The sequence below is a fragment of the Anthonomus grandis genome, chromosome 5 (assembly GCF_022605725.1).
Source record: "Anthonomus grandis grandis chromosome 5, icAntGran1.3, whole genome shotgun sequence".
Taxonomy (NCBI): Eukaryota; Metazoa; Arthropoda; class Insecta; order Coleoptera; family Curculionidae; genus Anthonomus; species Anthonomus grandis.
This window is the reverse complement of record NC_065550.1, coordinates 23,769,083-23,782,025: the sequence shown is the minus strand read 5'-3', so window position 1 is coordinate 23,782,025 and position 12,943 is coordinate 23,769,083. Positions and strand designations below refer to the sequence as shown.

At 30.9% G+C, this 12,943-nt stretch overlaps 1 protein-coding gene across 3 annotated transcripts in view; it reads right to left on the bottom strand.

Moving 5' to 3' along the window:
- LOC126736445 (histone-lysine N-methyltransferase SETD1B) overlaps positions 1–12,943 on the bottom strand; it is a 60,569-nt gene that overhangs the window by 24,120 nt on the left and 23,506 nt on the right. The window contains exons 1-2 of one of the 3 annotated variants that reach the window (XM_050440790.1): positions 2,235–2,253; positions 2,033–2,171 (exon numbers count right to left, since the gene is read on the bottom strand). In XM_050440790.1, coding sequence (XP_050296747.1) covers positions 2,033–2,158 — 126 coding nt within the window. In that variant the 5' untranslated portion in view covers positions 2,159–2,171; positions 2,235–2,253. Of the gene's footprint in view, positions 1–2,032; positions 2,193–2,234; positions 2,254–12,943 lie in introns of those variants that run through there. The other 2 variants (XM_050440789.1, XM_050440791.1) reach the window with 2 other exon arrangements.

The window sequence follows — 12,943 nt, the reverse complement described above, 5'->3', positions numbered from 1 at the left end:
ATTAAATCCTTTAAAATGCATTTGTCAAAAAACTATAATGTAGTGTTCTAAATGTAATGTACTAATTTGAAACTGTAAAAAAATTATTTGGTCGCCTTTTTTTATATATACTTTATTTTTAAAATATGTAATGATAATATATAGCTTTATAATTATAATCTGAAATAACAATGCATTCACTTTTTTTTAGCGTATGGTGATTTGTTATATTTATGTTAATAGATTATTAACTATAAGTTCTAAATTTAATGTAAATAAGCCTAGAGGATCACAAATCAGGTCTAAAGGAAAACGTAATTTGGCGGCAAATTATTAAAGAAAAAAACTTATATGAAGTGAAAAAAATTACAACACACAAATATTTCAAATAAAAATTGTGTTTTAATCATCTATCAAAAGAATTGATTTTGCCAAGAAAATCATAGTAAATAAAACGTCTCAAGAAAAACAGTGACCTATTGCTGCGCTTAATGTGAATTTCTAATTTTTGGATAACAACATCTGAACTTGCTGTAAATTGATTGGGTTTGATTTTTAAGATAACCAATACTCCATATACATTGTAAGATGATTAATGAATCCAATAAATCTTAATAGCAAATATTATATAAAGGAAAACCTTATATGATGCCAAATTTGTTGCTTTTTAGTCGCCAGTTTGTTATTCAAAATCTAATTGTCACCTAATATAAGTATTTTTAACATTATCTTATTGAGTTTTATAATTATAAGCACAATACATGATATAATGGAATCACAATAGTAGACACGTAAACTGTGGAAAATAAAAGGTAAGGTATTCTTAAGTTCTCCCCTTCATCCTATTAATTTATTTTCTCACTCATCTTTGTTCATCCTAATAGATTGTGAAATACTAACCTATTTAAAAAAAAGCGTTAAAATTTCCTAAAACTATGTTTTAAATTATTTTGGCTAAACATTATTAAAAACAGTATGTCAGACCATATTTAGTTCACTACCAAATATTTGGTTATACTTAATCACCTTCAGTTTCACCAAGAAAATATTACGAATATTTAGGTCACGCTTATGGGAGCAACTTCATTATTCTAATTAAGATGACACCAGAGGGTTGTAAAATACGGGTTTAGTTAGACAAACGGTTTACGTTTTCATCATTTAATCACCATTTTAAGTTGACATAATTTTTGAGTTAACCATTTATCATAAACCGTGTCCGACCTCCTCAAATCGCGTTAAATTCTACTCGATCATGCAATTGCAAGATTAACTTTTGCATTAAATGGCAAAATATATTGCCCCTATTATATTAGTTATTATCCACTTCGGCTCTTGGGCTTTAATTAGAGGTTGGCAAGCGATTTTGAGCAATTTCAAATGGACCGTTATTGTATTAGATGAAATCGATATAGAGGTAATCGAGAGCAGTGTTCGTTACCGGAAAGTATGTATTAGGATGGGGATAAATAGATTATAGAAAGTCATTCATATAGAGTGAAACTGAAATTGCTTTTTATTTAGCTTTATAGAGGACAATTGTTTTTTACATTTTGGTAACATTTTATGATATTTTGAACATTTGTCCCTTAAGACCTCCCTAAGACAGAAGAGGATGATCACTTTCTTATTTTAAATGAAATGATGTATTTTTTATTTAAAAAATCGAGTTTAGGTCAAATGTGAAGTCTGTTTGCAAAAAAAAATTAATCGTTCTACTGGTTACGGAATTATGACTAAGTATGTAACTATATTAAAAAAATCTTTTTTATACCTAATTTTTAATTATTTATCACCTATTAGGCCTAAGAAGTTATTTAAAATGACCGCTTTCGACTTTGGAACACTTTTTTATTCTTTGTCGTGCATGAGTTGTTTTAACAAAACAATCTCACTAAAATAAATTGATTTTAACGAAAGTTGCTTAACTGCAGATTTTACCCAAATTTTAATTTAATATATACTTGTTGATATTGCCGCAATAAGGTAGGAATAAATTCCATAACTTAAACTAAGGTTTAAAGTAACAAATAAGAGCAAAAGTAAAACTTGCCTCAGCCAGAAACTCAGTGGGCGCTGATATACTCTCGTCAGCATCAGTATATTCACTCAGGTCCTCGTTACTGCTAGATGTCGGTTTTAAAAACTCTCCGATGTTGCCGTTGTTTTCAGTTGTCATTTTGAGTTGGTTACTGAAAAAAAAACACTTTTTAATTTTTATAAAGAAAAAACTCAGAACATTTTGCAATATTAACGAAAATTTTAAGACAAATGCTGTCATTAATACAAATCAAATGACAAATAGAATTGACAATTACAAGGTACGTATTTTTAAGAATTTAATAATTGAGTGCTAGACCCTTTTAAGTGTATCAGAGTAATAAATCCTGACTTATTTCAGCTACAAAGGCAAAGGAAGAACCGTTTGTATCCCAAGATTTAAAACTAATAGGCAGCCTTCCAGAAAGTCAATTGAATCAGAATTCATTCAGCGAAATTGGGTGCCGTATAAGACCCAATGATGTCGAAAGCTGATAATGGAAACTTCTCAAAGATATTGTGCCAGGAAATTCTTTTCTTCTGCGTATCCCGGGGCTACGATCTTTTATATTTAAGTAATATTCGCTTTTCCGTTTATTTTCTTGATATTTGTCGAGTGCAAGGCAAAAATGCATAAAGCGGTTAAATTGACTCTTCTGTTGTATTTAGTGATGGGATTTTAGCTTAAGTATAAAAATAACCTTTATGTTTTTTTTAATATCGGGTGAAGCTAGTTTAACCTATATTTTTTGTATTTCAGTTTATAATAGCTTTGAGTAAAAGTCGGCAGTAATACAAAATATACAGGATGTGTCTTAAGTAATGAAACAAGCTTTGGGATTTGTTTGGGGAGTGTAAGGTTTATCGATTTAGCGAAACATACCTTAAAAAAGTTCTCTCAACCGTTAATCTATTTTCGGTTTCTCTTATCATCAAAGCTGCCGCTGGCGGCTTTCAGCGTCACCTTTGATAAATAATTCGCAAATAACGTTGACAGCAACTATAGAAAAGTGAAGATTACGAGTGAGCGTTAATTAGTCTATTAATTATTTATTTCAATTTTTCTTTCGTGTAATTGGCTTTTTCAAATATTAGGTAATAAAAGAATATTCGTATTAAAATGGTTTAAAAATTAATCCTAAGAAGTCGGTAGTTATTTGCGTTAACGCAAATAAAGAATTCGAAAACAATTATAGAGAAACATCCAGTGAATCGTTAGTCCTGTCAAACTACTTCATCTAAATTAAAATGTAAATTTTTTTAGCATTTTCTGGATTTTACGTCTCAGAAAAAATTTAAAAAAAATACAAAATTTTTGATGGATGTTTAAGCATTATCTTAGTTATAAATTTAATCGGAGCTTGATTGGCCTAATATGTAAGAAAGGCGTGAGTTGCATTTTTCTAATTTTTTTAAATAAAATGTATTAACAGTTTTGGGATTAAAATATTTTAAATTTACGAGTGAGTTATTATTGAAATCTTTTAACCAGGTAAAAATACTTTTAACTTTAAAATAACTTTTTCCATACGATAATATCTTTAGTCCTGAAAAATTATCGCTTAAGTAAAATGGTGTTTTTTTTTGCTTGGAAGTTAATTGATTCGATCGAAGCCTTAACTCGAATGCTCTGGAATTTAACATCTGGAAATGCCTTAAAAATTTATTATAATCTTTAAATCTTTCAATTTTATAAAGTGCACTGAAAGCAATAATTGATTTATTAAATTTAGTTCGTTTCTTCGCAAGAGGCAAGGGGAGAAATACCGAGGTTCGATAGATTAGATATTGATGGTGCATATATTCGCGATTGCAGATTTTTTAAAAACCATTTTAATGAATAATTTAATTAATTTCATAAAATTAATTAATCCATTGATTAATTTAGAAGCTATGATGAAGAAACCAGTTTTTGATACCGATCTCTTTACTAAAGTACGCTTTTTAACAACATTTTCTTATGAGAGTCTACTTATTTTTTACAAGCTACTAATATTTAACACCTTTTGACCTCACCACCTTGTATACTATAAGTGTTTAATTAAATAATTTGTATTCAAAATAAAAAATGTTTGCCATATTTTGGATGATAATTTGGATTAATTCAGCTGGTGGTAATGACAATATAATCTTTAGTTACAAACATCAGATACATATGGTTAACCTATTTTTAATAATTACACTATATTTTCTGTTATAAAAGATAATTCATTATCCATATACCCTGTATGCCTCATGTATTACCACAAATTTGCCACATAGGGAATTATTATTTGGAAAAGAGTGCTTTTCTTACAGTTTGGAAGGTAAGGCATGTATATCTCATTCATAAAGGAACAATTCATCGGAACTCTCGGATATTCAGGCCATCAGCCTATTATTACCTGATATATCTGAAATATTGGAGAGAATAATATATAAACAGTTAGAAACGTATCATCCATTTTTCTCTAAGAGACCAAACGAAAACAAAACAAAGGTAAGAACACAAAGTCACGGTCTCATCAAATCATATTTGAAGTCAAAATATGATCAAATATTATTTGATGAGACCGTGACATTGTGTTCTTACCTTTGTTTTGTTATACAGGGTGACCACGGTAACTTTGGCAAAAATTGTAGGGTAAGTAGGGACGCCATAGGCAAGTATTTTGAGCATAGGAACCCATGTCCGGGAAAGCCGCCATTCGGAGATGGGGCTGTTTTAAAATTGGACCCTTTGCGGCAGGTGGGTAGGCAACCAAACGTACACGAAAAGTTTTTTTTTCTTTTTTCTGAATACCATGTATAGTTTGTCAAATGTCAGGTTGACTTTGAAATCGCCTATTTGGCGATTAAGGAAGTAATCACGATTTATATCCGCACAGACCGCACTAGTCGGATCAAATGCTGTGAATTGAGCGGTTGTTTTAAAATTGAAAATTTTGCGCCAGATGGGAAAGCAATAAGGCAATCCTGGCAACCTATCGTACACGAGCCACAAATTAAACGCTTTAGTTTAAAAACAAAAAGATGTAATAATTGCAATAAAGCTCTCCACAAAAAATACCGGAGATAACTCATAAAACTAAAATTATTAAAGTAAAAGTAGTCTTAAATTAACAGGATTAAAATAAAACGAAGAAAATAAAACAAAAACAAAGTGATGGACGGGCACTCAACAGATGCTAAAACACCCTGCTGCTTTCGAATGAACACTGCGGCCATTACGATTCGCGCAATTAAGTCCTCCTCCGAATCCAGTGGTGTTTGATACACCATTTGTTCCATGGTGCCCCACAGAAAGAAATCTGGTGGCGTAAGATCAGGAGACCTCGGTGGCCACGCTATGGGACCCCTACGTCCTATCCAACGATTGGAGAAAATGTCATCTAAATAGTTCCGGATCGGCCTTGGCCAGTGCGCAGGACAACCATCGTGGTGCCACCACATATTATTAATAATCTGTAGGGGCAAATCTTCAAAATATTCCTGTAACTGGCCTTGAAGAAACATCAAATAATTTTTTGCATTCAAGCGGGCGGGTAGAACGTATGGACTAAGCAAGTGGTTGCATGCATGGCATGCGGGTTCTCTTCCGACCAGAAGTGGTTGTTGTGGGCGTTGAACATACCTTCTCTAGAAAAGCCCTTTTCGTCGGTGGAACAAACATACCGCAGGAAATCAGGATTTTCCCCAATGCGTTGGTTTAACCACTGGCAGTAGTGAAGGCGCCGAGGGGGATCGTCAGGAAAGAGATGTTGAACTTTCTTCAATTTAAATGGGTGTAAATTGTTGTCGTGAAAGATATTCCATACCGTCCCGTGGCTGCAACCCACTTCGGAAGCGATCTGACGAATGCTCTTTTGGGGATTCTCGGCAATACGTGCCATTACAGCATCTTCAAGTCCATCACGTGCTAGACGCAGTCGTCCTCGCTCCTGCTGTACCTAGTTAACAGTCCCGTATAAACGACTTACAATAAATTTATACTTTGGCAATAAAAAAATACTTTTAAAGAACAAGACTTACTTGAATTGATCTCGTTTCCCGTAGTGTGCGGTCGACATTTACAAACACGCTGCGGTGTACCTGGTCACGCTATGGAAATCGCTGAGCGTACAAGCGCTGAGCCGCTAATGCTTTGCTGCCTGTAGTTCCATAAACTAGATGCACATCAGCAAGCTCGCGGAAAGTTAGCCGGTTCATCGTCTACTTTTTCTCATACAAACGTGTTTTTTTTTCCTGTCAGTCAGGTTGAAGTTTCCGTAAAAAATTTATCGTTGTCATTGACAAAAAAAATACATGGTGTTCAGAAAAAGTAAAAAAAACTTTTCGTGTACGTTGGGTTGCCTACCCACCTGCCGCGAAGGGTCCAATTTTCAACAGCCCCATCTCCGAATGGGGGCTTTTCCGGACATGGGTTCCTATGCTCAAAATACTTGCCTATGGAGCCCCTACCTACCCTACAATTTTTACCAAAGTTACCGTGGTCACCCTGTATATAAACAGGTTGTAAAGTTCATCATGGAAAATAACATACTTCCTGATTGCGGTGACGTAACATTAATAAAAGTAATGTATGATATCAGCCGAATAATTGATGCAAAACAACTTGCAGCATTGTTATTGCTAGACTTTTCTAACGCTTTTGATACAGTGGATCACAATCTACTTTGTTCTAAATTAAAAAATATTGAATTTAGTTATATTAAAATTATGTTTTTTAAGTTATCTTTTTTATAAAAAAAAGTGTCGTTTGTAATGGCAAGTTATCAACAGCTTCTCCTATCTATATGTTAGCTAAAAATAAATAATTTTTGTCCTTATACGTCATTAGCCAAAAATCTTGGTTTAATATCTAACTCAAATTTACGATTCAGGCAGCACGGCTTTCGATTATTACGAAGATGAAAATCTTATATGCAAGTAAAAATGTACTTAGTTTTAATCTAAGAAAATCTCTATGTGAATATCTGGTATATTCGATATGTATTTACGGTTCTACTATTTATGGCCCTTGTCTGGATGTTGCTACAACAAAGAGACTCCAGCCAGTGCAAAGAATTTGAAGCAGATTTGTATTTAACATTAAAAAATATGTACCGGTGTCAGAAACATTAATAGTTTTATGATGGTTGTCCACTTCAAAGCTTTGGAAATTACAACTTCTAGTCTTTACTTATCGTTTACTCCTAACAGGACAAAATATTTCTATCCGCTCTGACATTCAGAAACCTGTTTTGATCTGCCTAAATTTAAAAGATATTTTCATATATATCATCGTGGTGAAATTATATAATGACATTCATGATGCACTAAAAATGTGTTCGGTTGAGACTTTGACAAACGAAAACAAAGTAAAACAACAATATTTGCAAGATTTTTTATTCTCTTAGTATCGTTGTTTCTAATATTTTATTACAACTTGTTTTATACTCTACAAAAATAGGTAAATGACGAATTTACTGGAAGAAAAGAAAAGTTATTAAAAATAAATAAAATAAAATAAAATAAAAGCCTTTATCTCCTTTATACTTTTCCCACTTTTGTGTGATTGTGAAGAAAATTTAACATGTCTCGACCTCTTTGGAGCATTATGATCTTTCTTATGCTTTTTGGCAGTGAGTGAATAAAATTCTTAATTTTAGCTTAGCATATTATATTGTGAGTATATTTATTTTATGACATGCACGGTTATTGAATTGTCAAAGCGGAGAAGTCAGTATTACTGTTTTTGATTTATTGGCTCTTAGTTTTTTTTTTAAATTTAATTCTTATATTGTTTTATTTTTGTTTCTTTCGTAATTGTAATTTTTTAACTTTGCAAATAGATTGTATTGTAAAGTAGCTATATAGCTAAAAATTACCTATTTGTATAACATCTCTATATTTTTATTATATTCCGATGAAAAAACGATTATTATTATATGTAACTAATAAGCATTATTTTTATTTATATGACTCGTAATAATCTTTTGCTCTGAAATTCCATCCTGTCCATTATTATCCTTACGTAAAAGCTTTACGCAGGCTGGCCCAGTTTTGGTTTGTCCTTTTAATATCAAATCACGTCTATTTGCAGCTATTTGATCCACTATATTAGGATTTTATTTTCTGTATTGCTCAAACAAAATGAATGAAATGCTTGCTTTAAAGCTCATTGTTTGTCTTGAATATATGAGAAACTTATTAAAAAATATTTTGTGAACAATGATAATGACATGTGAACTGCTTATCTTTACTTAAAATCATTTATATATTAAATATTATTACTTATTTATACAGTCTTGAAAGACTTTGAAGAGAAGTTCAGGTTAAGAAAAGCGGAATTAAAGCAGTTTTTCAATAATTTTTTTAAAATTTTAAACAATGTCTTGTCCAAATTGTCTAAAGTTAGCAGTTTTTAATACATTTTGGTTTTTAGTGCATCATTTCCGACCATTATACTACTACATAGCATATAAAGACACTTGATTAAATTTGACGCCCATTAACTTTATTTTTAAACTTTATAGGGATCTGGAATGCCCTAAAAAATTATGATAATCTCTTATACATATATAACAAATTTTAAGATATTCTATACAAAAATTAAAAAATAATAGTAAGAGTGAACAAAATACTTCGGAACAACCATAGAGTTTTTGAAGGTTTTTCAAAATCAACTTTTTCATTTAACTTAATTTTAATTTCTCCGTTAAGAAGAGGTTTTAGCAAATGTTTTTCGTCCCAATTGCATTTTCTTAAAGAATCAATAAGGGTTTTTTAACGAATTCTAAGAGAATATGATGATCCATGATTTCCAGATAAAAATTTGCTTACGTACATACCTAGTAAAACATAATAATTAAATACTAATTAATATAATATTAATAAAGTTTTCCCTACTCGTGATTTCGTTGAAGTACCAAATTCATGAAAAACTTGTTATTTATTATAAATGTTGTAATAGAGCACACTCCTGTCTAGAACAGACTTAAACCAAAAATACACTTTCAAGTCAGGAAGACACTTTTTTATTGTTGCAAAACTTTCATCTAATCGTGACCTGTCTATCCGTGATGGCGTTGACCTGTCTATCTTTAATTCTTTTCAAGTTAAACAATAAAAATAAGTAAAATGTCATGAAACTTTGCCCGTTTAAAACACCTATGTAATAATTTGAAAAGGCTTGGAACATTTTCTTTGTTTTGGCTGCTAGAGACCAATAATCGTAGAAGAACATTCAGAGTCAAAGCAAGCAAATACATAACACCATCTAGAAAATTCAAAATTTCAGGGCTCACAATGAAATAACCTAAATAAACTGAATTGGAGCCTAACTGAGGCCCTTGAACAAGATGATTCCAAAAGCTAGAACCTATAGATAAAACTACCTAACTAAATATAAGTAAAACCGTAAATATACATAACTAATCAGCCTAAACTACAAAATAACCGCAAAATAGTGTGATAAAACTGAATGATAAGCCGCTAGCAGGACCATGTTTACAATTTTCATCTTCGTTGTCTAGCGGCGTTGAATGTGCGTCGTTGATTTTAGTGACTACATAAAATGGACCTTCGCAATCCTTCTGGAGGTTTGGTGACTTGCCCTTTATACTTCGCGGAATTGTATAGCCAGAGTCTGTCCTAAGGATTAAAAATGGTAGAATTCGCCTTTATATCATAACGTGATTTCATTCTGCTACTCTCCAGATGAAGTTTAACCTATGTCTATTTATAGATCATTTGTAAGCGCTCTCTTTGTAAAGGCTTATCTCCAAAGTTAACTTTGGCCAGGCTTTTTCCAATAGACTCATGAATAGAAGAACGATGTGCCAATAGGAATTATTGAATCTGAGTTAGTTTCCTTCGAGTTTACCCCAATTTTAACAGATTTCAAAAGTGCGATTAAGTCTTTCAACCATTCGATTTCCGTATCGGCTGGTAAGAAAAGATCCTGTTACGTCTATGACAATTGATTCCAAAGATGTACCAACAAAATACTCCATTATTTTCTCTCTAGTCCGGGCTCTTGAGCATTGGATGATAGGCATTTTTCACACCGTTGGCACCAGTGATTAACATTTTCATGACTGTTAAATCAGAAAAACCTTTCTCTCACTTTCGCCAAGATCTTAGCCACTTTAAACTGTCCTCGGCCAATACTGAGATAGTCAGTTTCAATACCTTTAATCCGTTTTTGAGAAATTATATCAAATATATATTTTCTTTTCTATCGACACTCTTCCAGGCTATTTTTAGCAATCCATCTTATATAATCAAACGAATTTTATTGAGCCTAGTAAGCTTTTAGTTCTAGAGATTTGTCAGAAATATCTCGCACTGGGGATCACACTGATCCTGGATTATACTCTACGTCCCACTCTTCAAAACTATTAATCCTTTACATCGCAGCATCTTTTACTCGCTTATCGCATGTTCCAAGGTTCGGCTGTATAGTTACGGTTGTATGTTTTCTCAATTTCAGCAAATTATTTTTGAATTTTCTATATATAAAATGATTTTAACATTTCTCGTATGTTCGAAGTATTTGGAGTAATTGTCAATTTTATCCTTACATTTGAAGTAATTTTTAACTTCTCCCTGATACTTGAGAATATTCCTTTCCTTCCCTTCCTTCCTATTTCCTTACCTTGAGGTAAATTTGGCATTTAATGGAATCTATATCGCTATTTTAGGTATTACTTGGAAGAACTTGGTCTTCAACTGCATTTTAGAAATGGATTTAAAAATAAGAAATTATGCGCTATTTTAATATTGTTGGTAATTAGAACATAGAAAACAATCATCAATCCTAAAATGTATGCTAATTGTAAACTCAATTATGAGTATTTGCTTTATCTGGCTTATTGCTGTCATTAGTTTTAAATTATTCTTGTAAAAAGTTAATCTTGAACTTTTCGGCGTTTCGTTCTTAATAAAAAGCTTGCAAATTCTCAGTCTTATTTATTCTGCGTTACTTGAGGTACATATGCTCTTTTTAAGATAGCATTATTTTTAATGCATTTTTTAGATAATTACGCTTTGAGCATTTTGATAAATTTGATATTTATCATTCACAGAAATGGCCAAGTGGTGTTTTTAATTTCTTGAAAGAGAATTAATTAAAAAGCAAAGGACAAAATTATAATTAGGGACGGACACACACTAGGGATTCACGTCCAGACAAAAAATAAATTGACGTTTTTCAAAAAATCTTTCTCCCATGAAACCCACAGGAAGAAAAATGATCAGATAAATTTAAATTTAGTGTTTACACATTTATTTTAAACCTTTTCCAAGTTTAATTTTACAGGAGTAATATACATATATTGCATTGTACCCGAAAGTAATAAATATTACTACTTAATCATAAATAGTAGTCGATTTACTATAGTATATATTTTTTAAAGTTAAAATTTTTTTATAATTATGCTAGTAAAATCCTAAATATGTAAAATTTGCCTATTGTATGGATGGTTACATTGTTACTTATATTTATAAAACTTGTAATACTACATAATCTCCATTTCTTTAATATGTCTAATTATAATTTGGCGTTAGTTGTATCAACGTTTATAGATATACCTGTAGATAAAACTTTGTATATTTTATAAACAATTATATGCAGCAAAACTTCTCATTTTTAAATTACAAAAACTTCTAGTTTGATCTTATTAACGTCAATACTTTAATTCGAAAATAATTGAAGGCAGCCATAAAAAATCAACTGTTTCATAATGATTTAAATGAGTTTACTGATCAATATAATTATAAAAGACTGTAATAAATAGCTTTTAATAAATTAAATTCTATAGAGTAAATTAATAATATTCCTGTAATTATTTTAAATGACCTTCCTACCTCTGCTGTAATATGAGCTTCATTACTGCAATACTATTACATTTTAAATTTATCTAAGAAAGATAATAAATATTAAAAAGGCAAATAAATTATTGTAAAAGAATTTGCGATAATTGACAAACGGTATGAAGGAAGGAACAGATAAATGTTCAAAAATATTTAAAAAAAATCAATTTAAGGACAAACATATCTCAGAAGAAGACAAAGACGATGAACTGACTATAGATCAAAATGAAATTTAAAAAAAGTCAAATGGAAAATTAACAAAAAGGCTAAAAGAACTTTAAGAAATAAAGGTAATAATAGTAATAATTTTTATTAGCATATTAGCTATTTCCAATAATTCGATAAAAGGAAGTAGTAAAATAAATTAGTTTTATTTTTTGCTAGTTTATGTGCAATTTCGCATTGCACATACTACCAGTTGTATAAAATAAAAACAGAACAAATATGTCACTATAACAAATGTCCTTAGGAACTACTTCCATTAGCATTGAGTTCAATGTCCTTTCATCCATATGGAATCCTTCCATGGGAAATTCCATGTTTTCATTCTAAGGGTGAACAAACCTTAATTATACCCCATGAACTGCATTTCCGGTAAATCTACTAAAATATGCATAATTACACCAATAATGCAGTATGCTTTATTTACCCTCCGTTGTTATTTTGTACTTGGGGTAGGTCGTTGACATTTGATGGAAAAAAAGAATAAGGTCATTTATCACCTTTAAAGATAAATCGATATTTTATGTAAGATTTATTATTAAGACAGTACCGGATATAAGTATATGAAATATTTTGATTTTAAAGGGATAAAAGTAGCTAGAAAAAATTGTTTCTTATGAGAACAAGCCGTTCAAGAATTAATTAATATAATTATCTCTGTTTTGATATTAAAACTTCAAATTTATCTAGGAGTTTTATTTTATGTATGTACATATTAGGTTTAGTCAAGAATATGATCTTACTATAAACATTAAAAATAAAAAAAAGCTTTAAAATTCTTAATACTTCTATGCATAGTTTTCCTCCAGTAGGTTTGACATCATATCATCAGGATATATTCGCAGTAAAGTTAGTCCTGCCACGA